Source organism: Tigriopus californicus, chromosome 8 (assembly GCF_007210705.1).
Source record: "Tigriopus californicus strain San Diego chromosome 8, Tcal_SD_v2.1, whole genome shotgun sequence".
Classification (NCBI taxonomy): Eukaryota; Metazoa; Arthropoda; class Copepoda; order Harpacticoida; family Harpacticidae; genus Tigriopus; species Tigriopus californicus.
This window is the reverse complement of record NC_081447.1, coordinates 14,883,768-14,904,542: the sequence shown is the minus strand read 5'-3', so window position 1 is coordinate 14,904,542 and position 20,775 is coordinate 14,883,768. Positions and strand designations below refer to the sequence as shown.

Here is a 20,775-nt window from a genome sequence, read left to right as displayed (position 1 = left end):
AATTTTAATTGTCACCATAAAATAGGTTTTGGATGATACTAGGGCCCTGTATTTAGAAGTGTACAACAATGATTTCAGCGCACCATATCGGTTGAATTTAGAACCTTCAATGCCATTCCCAAACAATGAGTTCTTATGCGTCCCAGATCCAAACCAAACACATTTGAATAAAAATATGTGGCTCTGCGAGTTATATATGTCTTTGGCTACCCTTCACGTACCCTTAAACGTACTTTGAACGTTTTAAAAACCACTTTATAAGGCACTATCTACTTTTTCGGTTAAAAAATACATAATTTGAATCCGGTGTTGCTGCATTTGCCGTTAATGATGCTTGAATAGTAACTAAACCCTTGGTACTCACCCATAAGGCACAAACATTTACAAAAATGTGTTCGGTTTGGATCTGAGACCCAGGTAAACTCATTATTTTCGAACGGAATTGAAAGTTCAGAACTCAACGGCAATGGTGCGCTGACCTGATTGTTGTACTCTTCTAATACAAGGTGCTAGATGAGACTAGTTGGAATGATTGGATATGTACCGTATTTTTTTGCTATATTTTGATGAAAATGGTTACAGAAACTTTTAGCACTTTCTTGAATAAATTAACGAAGTGTTTATTTACAGGTTAACCACTTTAATGGGTCATAAATTAACCAACCAGCATAACTTGTCGTTTATAAATTCGTCTAAACATACTTTCAACAAATTGCAATCAATCAATATTTTATTCTAATGGTCTCCTTAATAGATTATGAATCAACCAACTATCATGACTTACAAAACAGTTTTATAAACTGTGAAAATGAGGCAAATGTAACATTCACCATTACAAATATTAATAGACAAAAGCAATGATTTATGTAATTTAAAACTAAGTATCAACAAAATACAAGCATGTGTTTCTTGTTTGCTATAAATTGCAGTAGTTACTAATAAAGTGGATAGGATATAACAAGATATTTCAAGTTGTATTAGTTCAAAATTTCACGGGAAAAATGTGTTTTCTATATACCGTATGTTATCATATCAAGGAGTGATGGAGTTTTTCTACACTTTCATTTCATCAGGTCAGAAATTAGTTCTTGAAAATTATCATGATTATTCCCTCCTGAAAGCTTTACAAAATGAAACTAAAGATGTGAACACGATAAAACAAATACCTTGAACATTGTTTAATGATACATCCAGGGCATTCTTGTGCCAAGTAAGACAGTAATAAAGTTTTTGAAGGGCGATAAATATTATTTTGTTTCGGAAAAAGCACACTTGAACTTTCAATTTTGCCTTGAACACTATTATAAAACTTCTGGTATACTTTTTCCCTGCTCTAATAATCAATTTGAGCAATATTTGGAAAGTCATCTTATCAGGTATATTTTTAGCGCCCAAAACTAGTACGTGTATGGTTGGTTGCCTCAAGGGTGGAAGGCAACATTGTACTCCTACCCGCCATTGGGTCAACTACGCCATAGACCACTGAAAATTATCAAATTACTAATTTTCAGTGGTTTATGACTACGCTCAATTGGGGGTTCACATTTGTCAAGGCGATGTTTTCGCTCTGTACTCTTTCCTTCTCCTTTCCGCTATGACGGCCCTTCCCCCACCCTCTATTTTAGGATCTTGCCCAGGACTGGCACCCAGGCCAAAGTATTCCTATTTTTGTTATTGGTCACCCTACTTCTTAGTCTTGGTTGTGGCAGCGGCATTGTTCTCGTCCCTAGCTACCGCGTGCTTCGGCTCGATCGATGGAGTTACAGTCGAGCTGTATTAGTTGGATTCGTTACTCCAGCATTGGTAATCCGTGAAAATACTCTGCATCCGAGCCCGCTCGACGCTTGTGCAGTCTCTACCGTGATCGTGGTCGGATTGAGCTTCGATCCCGGCCTCGTCCCTCGTGGCGTGGAATGTGTGTGGCGAACGGGCTCCCGTTTCCTTAGCTCAGCATATCCTGGTCGCCTTGTTGGACGTTTAGGTGGAACATCGGCCTCACCGTTTTCGCCGTTGTCTATTCTAGAGGATTTCCAGATTTCCCCCAATGCATCTGTATCATTTGACTCTGCAGCGTCCCTCGGGCGTGACGCATTCGGTCCACGGCAACTTCTCCGGCTCCAAACTCCAGGAGATTGTGGTCTCGCGGGGCAAATGTTTGGACGTACTCAAGCCCGATCCCAGCACGGGCAAGGTCCACACGCTCCTCTCCACCGAGGTCTTTGGCGTCATTCGATCCTTGATGGCCTTCAGATTGACCGGGGGCAGTAAAGGTAACCTAGAAATTGAGCGACATTATTCTCAAATGGGTCGGTCGGCGCCCTTGCTCTTGTTGCTGAAGAAATCCAGAGGTGTCTTTTTTTTTTTTCCTATCAACTAGGACGAGTCCGGATTTGAGCCCTTGCTGCCAGTAAGGACACTTGTTCGGGTGATGGCTCAAAAGTAGAGTCCAAGACTCTAGTGGTCTCTGACATACTCACCCAGCACCACTCATGGTTATCTTGGGGTTTAATGGGAGTTCATTTAGATGACTTGGAACCGCCCATGCAATCAAGGAGAATAACGTTGAGGGTATCATATGAATTCACCTCTGGACTTTTTGACCCCCTAGATTATTTGATTGTGGGTTCGGATTCGGGTCGGATCGTCATCTTGGAATACAATGGCTCCAAGAATCGTTTGGATCGCGTTCAGATGGAGACTTTCGGCAAGTCTGGCTGTCGGCGGATCGTGCCCGGGCAATACTTGGCCGTGGACCCCAAAGGTCGTGCCGTCATGGTAGGGGCCTTGGAGAAACAGAAGTTGGTTTACATTCTGAATCGCGATACCCAAGCCCGCTTAACCATTTCCTCGCCCCTGGAGGCTCACAAATCTTCGACCTTCATTTTCCATATTGTGGGGGTGGATGTGGGATTTGAAAATCCCATGTTTGCTGGCTTGGAGGTCGATTACGAAGAGGCTGACAACGATATTACGGGTAAGACGAAAAAGTTCATAAGAAGTTTCAATGCCATGCAAGATATTCAAACATCGTGAATCTTATTCGTCGAGCAGGTGAAATCGCTAGCCAAACGCCCATGAGTTTAACCTTTTACGAATTGGATTTGGGCCTCAATCATGTCGTGCGCAAGTATTCCGAACCCTTAGAGGAGCACGCGAACCTCTTGATTTCCGTACCCGGCGGAAACGATGGACCATCAGGAGTGTTGATCTGCTCCGAGAATTACATCACCTACAAAAATCTGGGCGATCAGCCCGACATCCGATGCCCCATACCTCGTCGCCGGGTATGTCACATTGAATATGCAGCCAATGAACTGTCCTTCATATGCACTACTCATCGATCTCTGTAGAATGATCTGGATGATCCCGAACGTGGCATGATCTTTGTGTGTTCGGCCACGCACAAAACCAAGTCCATGTTCTTCTTTCTCGTGCAAACCGAGCAAGGCGACATCTTCAAAATAACCTTGGAAACGGATGACGACATGGTCACCGAGATCAAACTCAAATATTTTGACACCGCTCCTGTGGCCTCGGCCATGAATGTTCTCAAGACTGGCTTCCTTTTCGTGGCCTCTGAATTCGGCAACCAGTAAGTATTGAATGATTCATTGATTAGAAACGGTTGAAAACTTATCTCTCCTCGTTCTATCAGAAACACTTCAAAAAAACTTCTTGGTGTTAGCAAAATTGCAGTTCATTAAATGGAGGCGTATATTTTCAATAACAAAGGCATCAAATGTCAAACGGCAGTCCTCTGAGTCATAATACTCTTGGCAACACTAAATTTCACTCTCCGGATGGCCCTGATCAGAGGTCAACTTTTGGAGCAATGTCTGCCTGGCACTTGCTGATGGCAGAAACTGTTTGGAGGCGGTCAAAAATTGCTGTCGGTGGCTAGAATGGATTATATGATTATGAAAACCTGGTCCGTGAAAATGGGGGGAAAGTTACTAGAAGAGCCACTTGAGTACACGATTAAGTGCATGAGATTATTGGTCCCAAAACGTCGTTTCTCTTGTGTGGTTTTTCAGTTCACCCCCAAAGCGGCTTTTTTGTGTTATGTTTTATACTGTAGTATTGAACCACGGATGTCGACATTCATAGATTTTTGTTATTCAGGTAGAGCAACTGCAAGAGCCAAAACTTCAGAGCAGTAGCCAAAACCAAGAGACTTCCGGTCATTTTCAATTGAATGTGAATTGAATCCCTTAAACATCATATTTGCATACTACCCTTTTTGCTACCTTGACACGTTTGCCACTGTCGTTCGCGTGTCTAGCATGAATATTGGAACATTTTCAGCCACCAATGTTCCAAAAAACTCCCAAATATAAGAGTCTCCCCCTAAATCTGGTCAACCTGAAGAAACCGACGGCAAATTGCTTCAAGTTATTCATGCCCATGAGAAGCTTTCCATAAATATCAGGCGCAAGTGGTCATGGAGAGCAGGCTTCAATACAAGTCTGTGCCTGTGCAAGGCGTTTTGTTCTACCTGTAACTTCATTTCTACGCCATACTGCTTTTGGCTGTGTTGGGACATCTCCCTAGCTCACCCTATAGTGTCAAACATTAGAACGCGATCTCGACGTCTGCCATCCGATTTTTGCCAGGACATGCTCACAGAGGTTGTTGTTTACCCCTTTGCACCCCTTTTGACTTAGTCAAATGCTCGACACATCATTACGTATGGCAAGAGTCAATCACAATAGTTTTGAAATTAGCGGAGCTGCTTTGCAAAAAAATCGAAGGATAGTGCGAGTAACGATTAAGAATAGTCCTTTTGAAACAAAAGTTCCATTCATTTTTACCTCTTTGTTGACACATCACTATGTATCCGAAAGAAAGCGCTTGGTCGCAAAGTGGTCTAAAAACCCCAACAAACTGATTCTGTGATCGCATCCTTTTTCCTTTGGGGAAGGAACTGCCCGCTCCTCATGTGTCTTATGTCAATTTTAGTTTCTTGTATCAAATTGCGCACTTGGGCGATGACGATGAGGAGCCTGAATTCAACTCAGCCATGCCATTAGAGGAAGGAGACACATTCTTTTTCGGACCTCGACCACTGAAAAATCTGGTTCTGGTGGACGAGCTCGATTCGCTCTCGCCCATTCTCCACTCTCAAGTTGCAGACTTGGGTAAGACCATTTTCGATACGACCAAGGTATGATGTTTTGGATTGAGAGAACTTTTTTTCTGTTGTCCTAGCCAATGAGGATACCCCTCAAATCTATGCGGCTTGTGGTCGTGGCCCTTGGTCAACCTTGAGAGTGCTTCGTCACGGATTAGAAGTCTCTGAAATGGCCGTATCGGAATTGCCCGGAAATCCCAACGCAGTGTGGACTGTTAAAACTAGAGCTGATGGTGAGATTGACGTTTGTGGCAATTCTGTGTAGTTCTAGTCTTCTCGATCTTCGTTGATTTTATTGTCACCTCAAGTCGGAAAGGTCAACGAAAACGAACCAATAATAGATAGCGAAAATCATTCTTCTTTTGACAAAAGGTTAAAATATGTTGCAGCATCTGCTGTCCAGCTGATTGCTAGCAAGCCATATTACCAAGCCTAGTCTATTTTGACAACGAAATGGCAGAATTAAAAAGGGTGTGTTTGTACGAGGTCCTATCGACGTATAAGACTGAGCTCTGATAGATTGCCTTTCTTTTCCCTTGAAAATATTGATGCTCATTCTAAATGTGATTGTATATGATGGAGTAAAATGCATCCTTTCCCTGAATTTTGCTCCAGTAGGAGGTTCAGCCCCAGTGGCAAGTCTGTTATTGGCACGTGAAAAAATGTGCACTATCCTCTACTATTTTGTTTATTATAAATCGTTGGTGGAGACGTTTTGAGAGACCCTTTCTAATGACTGGCATGTTTGGTTTTCCTCTACCAACACCAGTCTTTTCTTCCTTTGCAGAACTGGGAATCCGATAGTCCCAATGAATGGACAAAATTCACTATGGCTAAAGTAAGTATTTGACCGGTCCCAACAACACTCCACCAACAGGTCCTTCTCAATCGATTTCAGAGAAAGAGCACCCACCATTCTTGTCCTAAATACTCTACTACCAGAAGCATTGAAGTGACCTGTGAAAACGGCTCATCGTTGTTCCTCCCTCGTATCTTTTTAGACGAGTTCGATGCCTACATCATCGTGTCATTCGTGAACGCCACCCTGGTTCTGTCCATCGGTGGAACGGTCGAGGAGGTCACAGACTCGGGTTTCCTCGGCACAACGCCCACTTTATCGTGTTCAGCTTTGGGGGATAACGCTCTGGTTCAGGTTTACCCCGAGGGTATTCGCCACATCCGGGCTGACAAACGCGTGAACGAGTGGAAAGCTCCCGGCAAAAAGAACGTCGTCAAATGCGCCGTCAACAACCGACAAGTGGTGATCGCTTTGTCAGGAGGAGAGATCGTCTACTTCGAGATGGATTCGGTAAGATTGGTAGTTTCTTATTTGAGAGTAGTAGGCAGGACACTCCCTTTACATGATGGTATTCACATGTTAGACTGCTGAAAAGCCGTGTTGATAACTTATCTTGCTGATCGATCCTCTCCCTCCATCTAGTGGAAATGGATCTCTGCTGCGGGTCCAAACTAACTATACCGTCTACATTCTTGGTTCTAGTCTGGCCAATTGAACGAGTATACGGAGAAAAAAGAGATGTCGGCCGACGTGGTGTGTATGGCCTTGGCCAGTGTTCCCTCGGGAGAGCAGCGATCTCGGTTTTTGGCCGTCGGTTTAGCTGATAACACCGTGAGAATCATCTCCTTGGGTCCCCAAGATTGCCTGACACCATTGAGCATGCAGGCCTTGCCCGATGCTCCTGAAACGTTGTGCATTGCAGAAATGGGCGGCACCGACGAGCAAGATGGAGAGCCTGGAATCCAAGGTCAACTCTACTTGAACATTGGTAAGATGAGTTACCTTCCCTTCTGATGCTTGACATTTGATGATGACTCATTTAATACTTTCGTGATTGTCAGTGAGCATTGGATCAACCAACTGAAACCTTAGTCTATTTCCACCCTATCTCCGATACCTCGACTCGAGTTGGTAACAAGTCCAATTTTCTTATTGATTGATAGGTTTACAGAATGGAGTTCTTCTGCGAACGGTACTGGACCAAGTGACCGGAGATTTATCCGACACGAGAACGCGCTATCTCGGTTCGAGACCAGTCAAACTCTTCCGCGTGACCATGCAAGGCGGCGAAGCCGTTCTGGCCATGTCCTCTCGATCCTGGATCTCTTACTACTACCAAAACCGTTTCCATCTCACTCCTCTGTCTTACGAGACCCTAGAATACGCAGCCGGGTTCTCCTCCGAGCAATGTCCGGAAGGAATCGTGGCCATTTCCACCAACACATTGCGCATCCTGGCTCTCGAAAAGCTGGGAACAGTGTTCAACCAAACCTCGGTACCCTTGGACTACACCCCTCGGAAGTTCGTTGTCAACAACGAGGCCAACCACCTTTATGTGATCGAGACGGATCACAACGCCTACACAGAAGAGACCAAACAACAGAGGAAGGTGCAAATGGCCGAGGAAATGCGTGAAGCCGCAGGTCAGGACGAGCAAGAATTGGCCAACGAAATGGCCGAGGCCTTTCTGAACGAGAACCTTCCGGAAGACACATTTGGAGCCCCCAAGGCCGGGGCAGGCATGTGGGCCTCTTGTATTCGGATCCTGGATCCCACCAAAGGTGACACGCTCCAACAAATATACTTGGAGCAAAATGAGGCGGCCATGAGTATTGCCTTGGTTCGATTCGCCGCGTATCCAGAAGCGCTCTACTGTATTGTTGGTGTGGCCAAGGATTACACGCTGAAGCCTCGGACAGTGGCCGGGGGGTTCTTGTACACGTATCGAGTACATCGGGGAGTATTGGCACCCAATCAAGCGCCCATGGAGTTGGTTCACAAGACCACCTTGGACGAGATCCCTTACGCCATCTGTCCATTCCAAGGGAAAGTCCTCATTGGGGTTGGAAAATTACTCAGGCTCTACGACATTGGAAAGAAGAAGCTCCTCCGGAAGTCCGAGAACAAGGTATGGTTCGTTTTTACTTAATTTTTGATGGACATTTTATTTATGATGATATTGAAACTCTATGGCGATGTCTATGAGCTTTGGATCAACCAACTGAAACTGCAACCCTCGAGTTTGCGCTTGTACCATGTGATTCAGATCTCAACCCGTCGATTTGATTTTTTCCAGCATATTCCCTATTGTATTGTTGATATCAAGACCATCGGCGATAGGATCATCGCGTCAGACATCCAAGAGAGTGTCCATTTCCTGAAGTACAAACGCATGGAGAACCAATTGGTAGTCTTCGCCGATGATACCACTCCCCGATGGGTATGTAGGAGTGAACTAAGGGGCAGCGAAGAAAGAATGTAATTTCTTAACCTTGCCTCTTGGATGTTGCAGGTGACCACCACTTGTGTACTGGACTACAACACAGTGGCCATTGGAGACAAGTTTGGCAATATCAGTATTGTTCGATTGACACATAATGTCAACGATAATGTAGATGAGGACCCAACTGGGACGAAATCTCTTTGGGATCGAGGCATGTTGAGTGGAGCCAGTCAGAAAGCGGATTGCATTACCATGTTTCACATCGAAGAGATCCCTCTTTCACTCCAAGTAAGTATCCAGATGTATTGCATTACGGTTTCGAACGCGACCGCATTATGATGAATCATTTAACTAGAGACTATTTCCATGTGTCCTGGATCAACCAACTGAATTACGTACACCATTTTCGAAATTAACTTTAATTTGTATGTTTGTGGAAGCGTCAAGATATCTCGTCTCTCCTTGTAGAAAGCCAGTTTGATCCCGGGGGGCAATGATTCTCTGGTATTCGCCACCTTATCTGGATCTGTGGGCATGCTCGTCCCATTCACTTCTCACGAGGATCACGACTTTTTCCAAAATCTGGAGATGCATATGCGAGCCGAAAATCCACCTTTGGGTGGGCGTGACCATTTGGGGTATCGATCCTACTATTTCCCTGTTAAGAGCGTGATCGATGGGGATTATTGTGAACAGTACAACAATCTCGAAGGTTCCAAGCAAAAGAGCATCGCCGAAGAGCTCGACCGTACTCCGGCAGAGATCTCGAAAAAGTTGGAAGATATCAGAACCAGATACGCTTTTTAACAAGCACTGTTGTACCCGTGTATGTGTTTCGAGTAAATGTGACTACTAGTTCTGAAAACACCTTGATTGTTCTTTTGCGTTTTGATATCATCCAATTTAGTGACACTGAAATTCCGTTTTAATTTCGATGGTTTTGACACAAATGTCCTTGCGGGTGTTGTAGCACTACCTGCAGTACCACCTCATTTGTTCACACCCGGCTCACTGATGACGGCTAGTCTATCGCAAATTGAAAAAGGTAATAAGCACTAACAATGGAGATCTTAATCATCAGCCTCCGACAAAAACTTCTGCAGTTTGTGCTCAAAGGGAAAACAACTTATTTTGTCGGAGTCTGTAAATCCTGAATCGAATTTCTCTTACCTGATTCTGTGTTCGCCCAACTTGTATTCATAATCGATTTGTTGTTAGCCTCGGTAACCATACAGTTCTGGGATGTATCGGAGCTGATTTGTAGGGGTATCCGGTTGAGTGGATCAGATTCCACTGAATCTGAAGGGGAGGAAAACTTGAAAACTAGTTGTGCAGGAGTAGAAGTTACAGTCTGTAAAGTCAAGTCTGTGACTTGACCAGGGGTATTTCGGAATCGTCCTCAATTGGTCCCGGCAATTCAACTTTCAGGGTATTCGATTTGAAGACATCAGAAAGTGCTAATGTAGGATACGAATCGGATACTGAATATACTCTGAACACACAATAAATACTTATCCGTCATACTTTGGTGCTCTTCCAAGGGCAACATCTGAATAATGCTCCTCCCTTTATTAGTCGCTTTAAAGACAACAGCAGCGTTTCTGTGACCAAAAGACTCAAGTTAAACCCATTCCTTGCCCTGACCCGTCAAATCAAATTAGAGCCAACCTTAAACAGATATTTGATGAGTAGCACCGTTCTTGAGGAAAGGATAGTCCAGAAGCAATACCCCGGCCCACTTTAATCAGGTCCGCTTGACTAATGGGCATTACCAGATCCCGGAGTTTTCGTAAATGCGACTCTCTTTGATGGCGAACAAAAGGTCTGGTTGGCCGTTATTAAGTTGGGTATCCAAATAAACTAAATATCGCCTAATGATTTCGGCATACATTCGGTGTACATCTAATTCGGTTGAGATCGCGGGATGAGGAATCTGAAGCTAAAAGATTTGGAATTCTCCACGCCTGACCCTGATTCCAGACTAGGTATATGATGCCTTCAACGAACGGCATTAGGCCCACAGTGTTAAGGAAGGGTGGGCCTACGTGCTGACGAAATATCAAGTTCCTCTACGGCTCAAAAACATATTCGACTTTTTAGCAATATGTTTAATATGCGTGAATACTTTTCATCCCTGAGGAGTTTTTGTCAGGTTGGTGAAAACTAGCTCACTTTTAAACGATGCACGGTGATATGATCTCAATCACCAACATCAAAAGTTCAATGAAAAATAATCTTCAATCAATTTTAGCTTATGTGGTTATAGAAATATGTAGACAGTATGATTTTTGAGCAACATTTTGCCCTTGTTTTTAACTTTATACTCATCTGCACATCTTTTTGTGCCCCAATGAGGTCATATCACGGCTCTCTGAAGCAACGAACGATAAACAAGTTTTTCGGAAATGGACGGCCATTCTTAATCTAGGGGACAAGTATTTGTGCTATCTCGTATTCTTTAGTCTTGTTGTGGAATAGATATCATTTTGTGAGCTTCAATCACTTGGTTAATGATATTGTTGTCTGTTTGCAATACTCCAACCACGCCAAGTAGTCCGAAACCCTCACCAAAGACGAAAGCTAAAGCCGTCAAATCGTATCAAATTTGATGAGACAAATTAAAGCAGAAGTGATAGTGTACCTTATCAAAGCAGAAACAACATTGAAAGTTCGAGGTCAAGATATAAATCATCACTGATCAATGTGTATTTGGTCTCTTGAGTATTCCAAGTGACCTTTAATTGATCAACGAGGTGCCAAGAGTATTTTCAAACATGTGGGCCTTTATTTCGAAGTGGAGGCCGACTTATATTTCATAGCCTTTCCGAATAAATAAGGCATCAACTTTACGTTGATGCTTCATGGAGTTCTAGCTCGTCTCTATACGCACACACGCACAATCTCAACGCATCATCAAAAACTCAGCCCTTGGGATTCGACGTCAAAAAGAACTGCTTCAAGAGAGGCATACATTTTTTTGTGCAAGTGTACGGGTCAATCGAAACTTCCCAAGCTACCAATCATTGATATTTGTGCGCCCATCAACGATATTGAATTCTACACGTCAAAACCAGCCTGGAATATCGAAAGATGAACCTTTCAATAAAATCCCAGCCGTCCTTAGACTTACCAAGATTAGCACAAAAGGTTGCTTGTAATGCCTTATGACTTCATTGACCTGCCAATTACCTAACATCGATTATGTGTAAATGCAGGAAGCAATTGGCGAGGTATACGTTTTCATAGGGAGTTTTCTCTGCAAGTTCCTGGACAAACCGAAATCTCATGTCTCATTTCAAAACACGGCGAAGGAGAATCGGTTTGTTCCGGGAGCCCGAACGAGCTTTTATGGTAGGACAAAATGGTGTTCAATTAAGTGCTTAGATTGATAAAATGGCAAACTTATCAAAATTGATCACATTGTCAGAACATATTCGTCAATAACGTCAAATGAGCTTAAACACAATTCGGTAGAATTGTATCATTGGTAGCTCTTCGCATCTTTAAAGCATAGGCTATTTTTCGCCAACCTGAAAAAACTCCTCAGGGATGAAAAGTATTCACTCATATTAACCAAATTACTAAAAAGTCGAAAATTTTGAGCCGTAGAGGAACTTGATATTTCGTCAGCACCCTTCCTTAACACTGTAGGCCTAATGCCGTTGGTTGAAAGCATCATATACCTAGTCTGGAATCAGGGTCAGGCATCTCGGAATCGCGGCTGAGCTTAAGCAGACAGAGGGAAGATGGGGAAGATACACCAATGACCTACTTTAACACTTGCGTTTGAGCACCCAATGGACAACTTGACTCAGCTGACAACTCGACCCAGGACCAAAACTAGAGGGCTTGTCAGATAAAAGTCACTCCAACCAAGCCGTTTGAGACTTTGCTTTGAACACATTTTGGTAGTTGGGTAGCAAGGTGTCGGACTGATCGACTTCTCGTGCGTTACTCAGTTTCAACCAAAGCAGACAAACTAGCCATCAACTCACTGGCTCCCTGAATTCGGAACTTCATTATGAGAATCACGTAACTAAATGTGTTCAAAGCCGATCCCCATCGCACATACCAGACAGCCGCGAGGGAGCCCCAAAAAAATCTCAGAAATCGCGTAAGTGTCGCTTCTCTGACTAGCCCTCTAACCAAAACTAAACACAACATATTGGCCAAAATCTGAATCATACTGGGAGTGATTCTTCCAACAAATGGTCCTGTTACATGACACAGATTTTCGCACAATGTGTCGATAACCTGCTCCAACATTCTGCGATTTGTGAGAGACTTTGTCGCTTATGGTCCAGTTACACGACACAAATTTTAACACATAAATTCAACAAAGTAGCTCACAGTCCAACCCACTTGTCATTTAATTTGTGCAATCAGTTTTCATCAAAGTTTATTTTTGTTCTCAATGAATTTGTTTAGTGTTTGTAAACACTGGAAAAAGAAAAGAGCTGTAGGAGTGCAAGAACTAGTGAAAAATGATTTGGTGTTCAAATAAACTAATGATCGTGATTAACAACAATGATTTTAATCAACAGCAATAATTTTGATAAATAACAATATATTGCATTTGTTGTTGCCTTATGGATTTGACTTGTACCAACTACATGGGCCTTGGGATAGGTGGAAACAAAGATCCAATACAAATTACCATTTAAAAGGTATGAACCCATTTCAAGATTGATTTGAGTCGAAAAAATACCGTTCATGTGATGTTAGATCAATGGAGACAAGTCATCATTACCTCCCTTTTTTGAACGGTTCAATGTGAAAAACTGGATGTCATTCCTATGTGGAGCCACTACTTATGCTCCTCGCCTATCAGGGCAATCGCATTTGGCTTGTTACCATTCCTCTTGATGAAATTGTTTTTTCATTTTGATGCTGAAATCCCCATTTCAGTTTTCTAATTGAACTGTATTTTGTTTTTAAGCATACATGAGGAGCCCACCTCCCCGTTCGTTCTTGGTGTCGTTTCCATCGCTACTGCCAACTATTTTGCAGCCTGATAGCTCTAATTCTTCATTGTTTATGTATTGATGTGCCCATGTTTCGGTTATGAGAATAAGATCTGCATGACATTCTAATCCTGAGATCGAGTGCTGAAATAGAGGACATGGAGTGTTATTTTTTGGTTCTCACTACTCTTCTTGCTCCCTTTATTCCTTTCACTTTCCACTCATCATTTCCCAGCTCAGTCCTTTTTGCGGCCTCTTTGCGCATTTCAACATCGTCCTTGATCTGAGCTTAAGTAAGGTCTGGATCCACATAGACCCCAGAGAATCCTGGTGTTCTACCAATCAGATAAGCGCTTTTAATAATATTTTCTTTAAGGCCGATGTTCTTTAAGGGCAATGTTCTTCAGTCCAACCATAATTATTCTTGGCCTGTTATCATCTGGTCTGAATTTGGCTTTTCCCATTCTGTACATGAACTACGTCCAGAGGTTCCAAGTTAACATTCATCGACTTCATCAGGTTCTTTATTTGTTTCAGATCTGATTCTTTCCAAACATCAGGAGTACATCCATTTTCCTCTGGCAAACCTTTGATTATGATGTTGCATTTCTTCTCCCCTCTGATTCTGAGTTCTTTGATGAACTTTGTGATTGAAGCCACCGGCACCCTGATACGAGTCTTTAGGATAGACATGAAAACATTCGATTGAACCACCAAACTTCAACTTTCAACGTAATGATTTTCCATAATCATAGAATAACTTAACATTGTTCCTTTTTGCCTGTGGCTGGCCGGGTCTTGTAATCTTGAAAAGTAAGGAAGGTGGGGATTCATGAAAAATGTCAGGGTAGTTGAAAAAAGTTATATTGAAAAATTGCATGCTAAATCCTGCCCAGGACATGGATGCTATAATGGGGAGCATCAATCGCTATCGAAAGTTTGGCAATACTAAGCAAGAAGAAGACCTTCCCTATCACAAACTTTAAAAAAACTTCAGTGCACTTTTGTTTCTTTAGCAATTTTCTTGGCATTTAAGCAAATTCTTGTACGGAATTATAGCCCCCTTACGTTGCACGAAATATGTTTTACACTCTGCACTTCAGAGAGGGCTTTGTCATTCAGCCTCTGCCAAATAAACGGCCGATTGGGCAAATTCCTTTTTATTGAATTATAACGAGTTTGTGTTGTTTTTGGCTAATTCTATCAAAATCTTATTTAAAATGTTTGCCCCGGGTCACATAATGTCCGGAAAAGAAATTGCTAAATAAACTGCTCTTGCCTTGAACGCGATCTACCGTGCGTCTTTCGGTTGTCTTTGGGCCGTGTGACGTAGCAAATAAGGGTCCTTATTGAAATTTGGTGAGCTCGTAACGCTGAAGGCGAGTATCTTAATTTGAGGAGCCACAGCAACTAAGCTTTTACCTTCGGTCGATGTTAATGTTTAGAGGGATTTTGTTTCAAGAATAACGAACCTTATTTTAGAATGACTAATATTCTCTTACATGTTTCTCTTCGTACATCCAGCTTGTCCTAAACAGTGCAAGGCATCTTTAGCTCCTAATATCAAGTAGATTTGTATGCGCTTCCTAAGCAGGCCAGCTGTTTCTCGGGTATAAAACTTAAAGCTTAAGCGTTTCTTGGCACATCATAATTAGGGGTGCAAAATATCTCTGTAGTTTTCCGTCATCCACAGCAAGGCAGTGAGCGATTGATCGCAATTAGACGCATGATTGTCTTGGACCAAATGAAATGTCCGCCCTGATATTCCAGTTTTCTGGCCGCGCCCATCTCGAGTAACCGACCATGTGCTGAGATCATCCAGGTGTTCCAACTTCGGACACACAGTCACAATCCCAATCACCGTGTCCCACGTGAGATTCCGCATTAGAGAATGAACACTAGCCAAGCGGAACGACCGCAAATTCCGCCGAATATGTTGGTTCTTGGGGCTTTGAAAGGTCTTGAGCACGAGATCGTGCGTGATATTCTTCACTTCACTGGCGTAAAAAAGCGCGGCAGTCAAGTGGAAACACGTCTCCAAGATTTGTCTTACAATGTCAAAGTCCAAGGAAAACGAATGCTTGAACAACTCTAAGCGATTCAATTGTCGGAAATGGCCAGCTTTTAAGCTGAACTTCAATTTGGGATCCACCAATTGAAGAGTTTCGAGTTTCGGAGCTTGTTCGGCCAAAAAGTCCACATCCGAACATAGCATCACTTGGCATCGCTTTAACCTGGGACCGAGGGCTCGCAATTCAGGTAGATAATGAGTATATTGGGGCTGACAATTATCGCTGGATATGGAGTCGCCATTAATACGCAGAAGACTTAAGTTGAGCAAATCCGGACAAAGTTGGGGAATGACCGAAAGACATGCTTTGACAAACTGATTCGCCCGGAGATTGAGAGTCTGGAGCGAGTTGAAAGGCTTGATCTCACGAGTCTCGACAGTTTGGAAATGGTCAGTCAATGTGTCCAACGTGATCAGGTTGGGCAATTGATGAAGAGACAAAATGCTTTCGGCCGAGAAGCCCGACTGGCAGGAGCTCAAATCCAGATGCTGGAAATGAATATTCCCCGTTTGGTAGCCGACAAAATCCAGGATGTCTTCATCATCCATGGCTAAAGTATGGGATACTCTGGAAGCTTGGTAGATTCGGAGTTTGTGCAAGGCTGGGCAAAACTGGCCGATATCACCGAGAGCGCCGTCGATGAGATCGTTAGACACGGTGATGGTGTGTAAGCTTTGAAAGCGTTTCAGAAAAGCTTGAAACTTCAAGTGCCACCTACTCAATCCAGATCCTACTTCATCGGACAAGAATAACGTCCGACACTGAATCGATCTGAAAAGGGATTGAACATATGGATCGACCCATTGGCCCTGGTCTCAATCAATTTGAGTATCAAGAGATTACTTGAGTGGCAGCGAGGTGATATGCTCATAAATGGCATGACTCAGCGATTGATTGTCCGTAAATTCGGCCAAATCCAAGGTCTCGCCCGATAGCTCGGAGAACAAAGACCGCCAGATGAGGAAGGCAGTGGGCCGGTCTATGTCTGGACGAGCCTTGAGGTGGGTTATCAGGTACTGCACTTGTCGGTCGGTTAGACTGCGTTGGACGGCCTCGGAAAAGGGCGATCGGGTGCGGCTTATCCGGGCCAGCAGGGCATCCAAGCATTGTCGCTCCAAGGGCACCGGCACTCCGTCCCACCGTCTGGTTCCATCATCGAGGCTCAAGCGGTGGAACACTCTTTCGCATTTGAAGCCAGTCATTTGAGTTCAAGCAGAATTCACTTGAGTTCACGCTCCTATAGTGGAGCAAGCTTGGGTAGGTGGCGCCACTTAGCTAAGTAAACTATCAGAAGAACCACAATAAACATTGTAACATTGGAACATGTCTTGAAATGATGGAAGATTTCTGGCATCATAAACACCAAAATATTTCTGTGAAGGAGACTACTTATTGTTTCTATGAAAATTTGCAAAAAGGTTGATTTATGAAAAGCACCATCTTAAGTTTTTCTTACTTTATAATTTTTGCTTCAACGCAGAATTGGAAAGCGAAATAAGCATTAAAACAGTTTGGTTGCCTGGCTATTTCATGAATCATTTCACTTTCCATTAAGGAGACTGCATCAATAATGATGACCATAATTACTCTTGACAAACTCCGGCTTGCTCAAGAATTTCGTAATGCCTTAAACTACGTCTCACGGAACCTAGCTCCGGCGATTTTTTTTTCTCTTACTTAAGCTGAGTCCTATTTTCGCCATTTTGCCTTTCTACTTTAGGGAAAAATGACATTGAATGTACAATTCGGTAAAAGGCAATAGAATAGAGGTTTCGTGAGGCGGCGCCATCTGTTCCTACCATGAAGTAAGTGTCTCCACCCGTTTACCAATGACAAGATGTTGGCACAAGATATTTGTTTTGAATTCCATATTTTTGACATGATGAATTATGAAATCTATAGTAAATGAGTTTTGGACTAAAATGCTTTGATATAACTATTGAAAGATGTCTTTATGTGGCAACCAATTGTGTAAATGCGGATTTGGAGTCACTGAATGAGTTTCAGTCATGGTTGCAATTGTGATGTAGCCTTGTTAGCTGAAATCCGAGCCAGTAATTCACACATCTCTATGGACTTTTAAGATTTAACCCCATCAAAAACAAGGATGACCCTTGCGGAGGTACCTGCAAGCCCTTAAGAATCCAGGCTAGATTGACCAAATAAAGTCCACCTCTCTTTTTTTCTCAGGCTTATTCATCGTTTAATTTGCTTCCCTCTATTGTTTCTAGGGACTACGTAGGCCTCATTGATCCGGTAGCATCTTTCAAGTCAGACTTGGACAGATTTTAGATTAGCATACCAGGTCAACGATTGGTCTGCCAATACTAGTTAGCTGGACAATGTGGGCAAGGTACTTTGACACATAAAGTGGATTCATTTTCTTTTCTTTGACATGCATCATTCTCCCATGTTATTTTAGTTACATATTTTGCTTAAAAATATTGTGCTTTTGCGTCAATGTCTACAGGATGGAGGGGATAAAGTGTTACAAACAAAAGCATGTATTGCCTCTTTGGAAATTGCTATGAACACACCAAATTCTGGATTTAGGCTCTTCAATGAACTCCCTTTCAGTGTAAAAAAGATTAGTCAAATTGGTTGCTCTTGACCAAAAATATTTACAGAAAACACCCACCGTGAGCCTCACCGCTGGCACGCTCTGTACTGTTCCTAGCTATGACTTGCTAACCTTGGCTTCAATTATTAGAAAGCTGTTGTTCAACAAGTGTCGCACGCAATGGTTTCAATGCAAAGTGAATGCCTTTGGCAGTTAGGGCACCAATTTTGAAAGTAAATGATTCTGCCATATAGTCACTTTTGCCACGACAAATTCTGTAACACCTCATTAAATCCACCCTGTAGTTTCGTGTACTCCCCCAGGACACTAGTTTCGTGTTTCACAGCTCATGAAAGCTTGGAGAGAAAATCATGTTGCTATGTGCTCGGATATCTGTTAGTCCACACGCAAAGCGTGTGTGCGTAATAATGATGTGTGAGACACACAGACACACACACACACCAAGAGAGAGTTTCGGCAGTTTTTGTCGGACTTCATCGTCAGAAACCAGCATCAGGTCAGTCAGTCAGTCAGTCAGTGCTAGCCGAGGGCGTCCCAAGCCAGCCCACTCCTCCATCCTCGCTCTCCAATTCGTGGCATTCACTCACTCGCATACTATTGGCAGATTAGTGTGTATGTAGGTACTCAAGCCCGACCCACATCCCGAGCCACGTCCCAGCCTCATGTCCGCTTTTCCGCCCTGCCCCAAGGTGGAGCTCTGCACCGACCTCAAGTCATCCGAGTACGACGGATTGGTCGTGGTTGCTCACACCATCAATGATTTGCCCATCGAGGATGTCAAGCGACCGCTCAAGGCACTCCAGGCTCTGGACAAAAAGGCCGATAAGAGCCTTTTTATTCTCCCGTGCGACCTGCCCTGCCAACGAATCATCTTCTCCGGCACCGGTCCCTTGACCCGGGATCATGACGATGTCCGCAGGTACATTCAATCATTGAGTAGAGACGGTTCCTGCCCTGGGACCAGATTCGCTGAAGAGCCACATGTGCTTTTTTCAGTTACGCCGAGGCCGCTCAAAAAGGCGTGGCACGAGCTATCGAAGCCGGCTGTCAAGCGCCTTGCCTCTTCTTCCACGTCTTGGATAAGTTCCCGCAAGCGGCTTTAGTCACGGTCTTGGGGGCTTTACGAGGCCTCTACGTTCCATTGGAGGTACGCGAGGCTCAGCCCGACCAGGCTAAAAAGGTCCAAAAGATCGGCATCTTTGACCACGACCACAAAGTGGCCCAAAGACTGGATCTTATTCAAGCTTTGGAAGCCGGGCGAATCGTCAGTCGTGATATCGGCGGTTCCGATCCTGAACGAATGGCCGCTCCTCGGTAAGTCCAATCGCATGGATGATCCCTGTCTGACAACCCCGTCTAATATACAATTTTATCATAACCAGTGTCGAAGAATATGTCCGTCGAACCTTTGAAAACACCGGAATCAAGGTGGAGGTGATCCAAGGCCAAGCCACTTTCGAAAAGGATTACCCTTGCTTTGCCGCCGTCAACCGTTGTGCCAGTGGGATTCCTCGCCATGATGGGCGCATCATTTGGCTCACGTATGAACCCGAAGGCCCCGTGGAAAAGACGCTCATGTTGGTGGGCAAAGGCATCACCTACGACACCGGTGGCCTGGACATCAAGGCTGGAGGTCAGACCTTTTTTAGAGGCCGCCGTTACCTGGCTTAATGTGCTCTTTGGCTCATTTTCTCTGCTTCATTTCAAGGCGTCATGGCTGGAATGTCTCGGGACAAATGCGGAGCCGCGGATGTGGCCGGCATTCTCAAGGCCATGTCCATGATCCAACCTAAAGGCGTAAAGGTCATCGGGGCCATGGCCATGGCTCGCAACAGTTGCGGGTCCAATGGTTACGTCTCCGACGAGATAATTACCTCACGAGCCGGCGTGAGAATCCGAGTGGGAAACACGGATGCTGAAGGTCGAATGGCTATGGTGGACGTCCTTTGCCACATGAAGGAGAAAGCTCTGAACGAAGTCAATCCTCACATGATGACGGTGGCGACCTTGACTGGCCATGCCTGCTTAGCCATGGGTCCTTACACGGCCGTTATGGACAATGGTGCGGCCAGGAAAATTGGCTTTGCACAAGCCCTCCAAAAGGTGGGTGAAGACTTTGGCAATCCCTTTGAGATCAGCTCTTTGAGACGGGAGGATATGGAGAAGAACCGGGACAAGTCCGGTGAATTTGTGGCTATTTTTCAAGGCAATAATGCGCCCTCCACAAGAACTCCCAGGGGACATCAAATGGCTCCGGCGTTTATGATTGACGTGAGTGGCATATTTGTATGTTTCTTGAAAGAATTGGAGCGTAATTGTAACCGTTTCTTTGTTTTCTAGGTTTCCGGTTTGGATAAACACATGATGGAGGATGAGAGGCCCTTGAAGTACTCTCATTTGGATGTGGCTGGAAGTTCAGGGGACCTGCCCGAGCCCACCAATGCCGCCTCCGTGATACCGTTGGTCATGAACACCATCGGTTGTTTCTAAATAATATTAAACACGACTCAAATCATTCACAATTTTGTACGATTTCAATAGACTATTCGGTTCTTTTTTAAATGGTATTTGTCATTAGACAAGAACTTTATTTATCTACATCACTATGGGGGTCGAATTTTGAGCGGATTTTTCTTCTCACAGTTTGAATTTGAAATTTAATACAACGTTAGCGTCAAAATAAAAAAAAAAACACTTTTGTTCTAATTTTTTTTATTGGTGTAGCCGTCCACATTACCAAATCTGAACTATTGCACGGTCTACTGTAAATGACTTCAACTGAATT

The 20,775-nt window shown here is 43.8% G+C and overlaps 3 protein-coding genes across 3 annotated transcripts; 2 read left to right on the top strand and 1 right to left on the bottom strand.

Annotated features, from left to right (window-relative positions):
- Positions 1-1,836: 1,836 nt before the first annotated feature.
- On the top strand, positions 1,837-9,238 carry LOC131885020 (splicing factor 3B subunit 3-like; the record flags this gene model as incomplete). Its single annotated transcript, XM_059232939.1, is given in 12 exon segments — positions 1,837-2,270; positions 2,609-2,974; positions 3,052-3,284; positions 3,351-3,592; positions 4,960-5,138; positions 5,209-5,364; positions 6,133-6,440; positions 6,633-6,918; positions 7,094-8,058; positions 8,227-8,370; positions 8,443-8,661; positions 8,842-9,238. Coding segments are annotated over 12 exon segments (3,663 nt in total). The 3' UTR covers positions 9,181-9,238.
- Positions 9,239-13,846: 4,608 nt separating this feature from the next.
- LOC131885411 (uncharacterized) lies at positions 13,847-16,677 on the bottom strand. Its single transcript, XM_059233443.1, has 2 exons — positions 16,253-16,677; positions 13,847-16,180 (listed from the first exon to the last, which is right to left on the bottom strand). The coding sequence occupies exons 1-2, from the start codon at positions 16,609-16,611 to the stop codon at positions 14,989-14,991; spliced, it is 1,551 nt and encodes a 516-aa protein (XP_059089426.1). The 5' UTR covers positions 16,612-16,677; the 3' UTR covers positions 13,847-14,988.
- A 1,715-nt stretch (positions 16,678-18,392) lies between these two features.
- Positions 18,393-20,552, top strand: LOC131885259 (putative aminopeptidase W07G4.4). Its single transcript, XM_059233227.1, has 5 exons — positions 18,393-18,909; positions 18,987-19,304; positions 19,373-19,623; positions 19,699-20,261; positions 20,331-20,552. The coding sequence occupies exons 1-5, from the start codon at positions 18,653-18,655 to the stop codon at positions 20,478-20,480; spliced, it is 1,539 nt and encodes a 512-aa protein (XP_059089210.1). The 5' UTR covers positions 18,393-18,652; the 3' UTR covers positions 20,481-20,552.
- Positions 20,553-20,775: the final 223 nt, after the last annotated feature.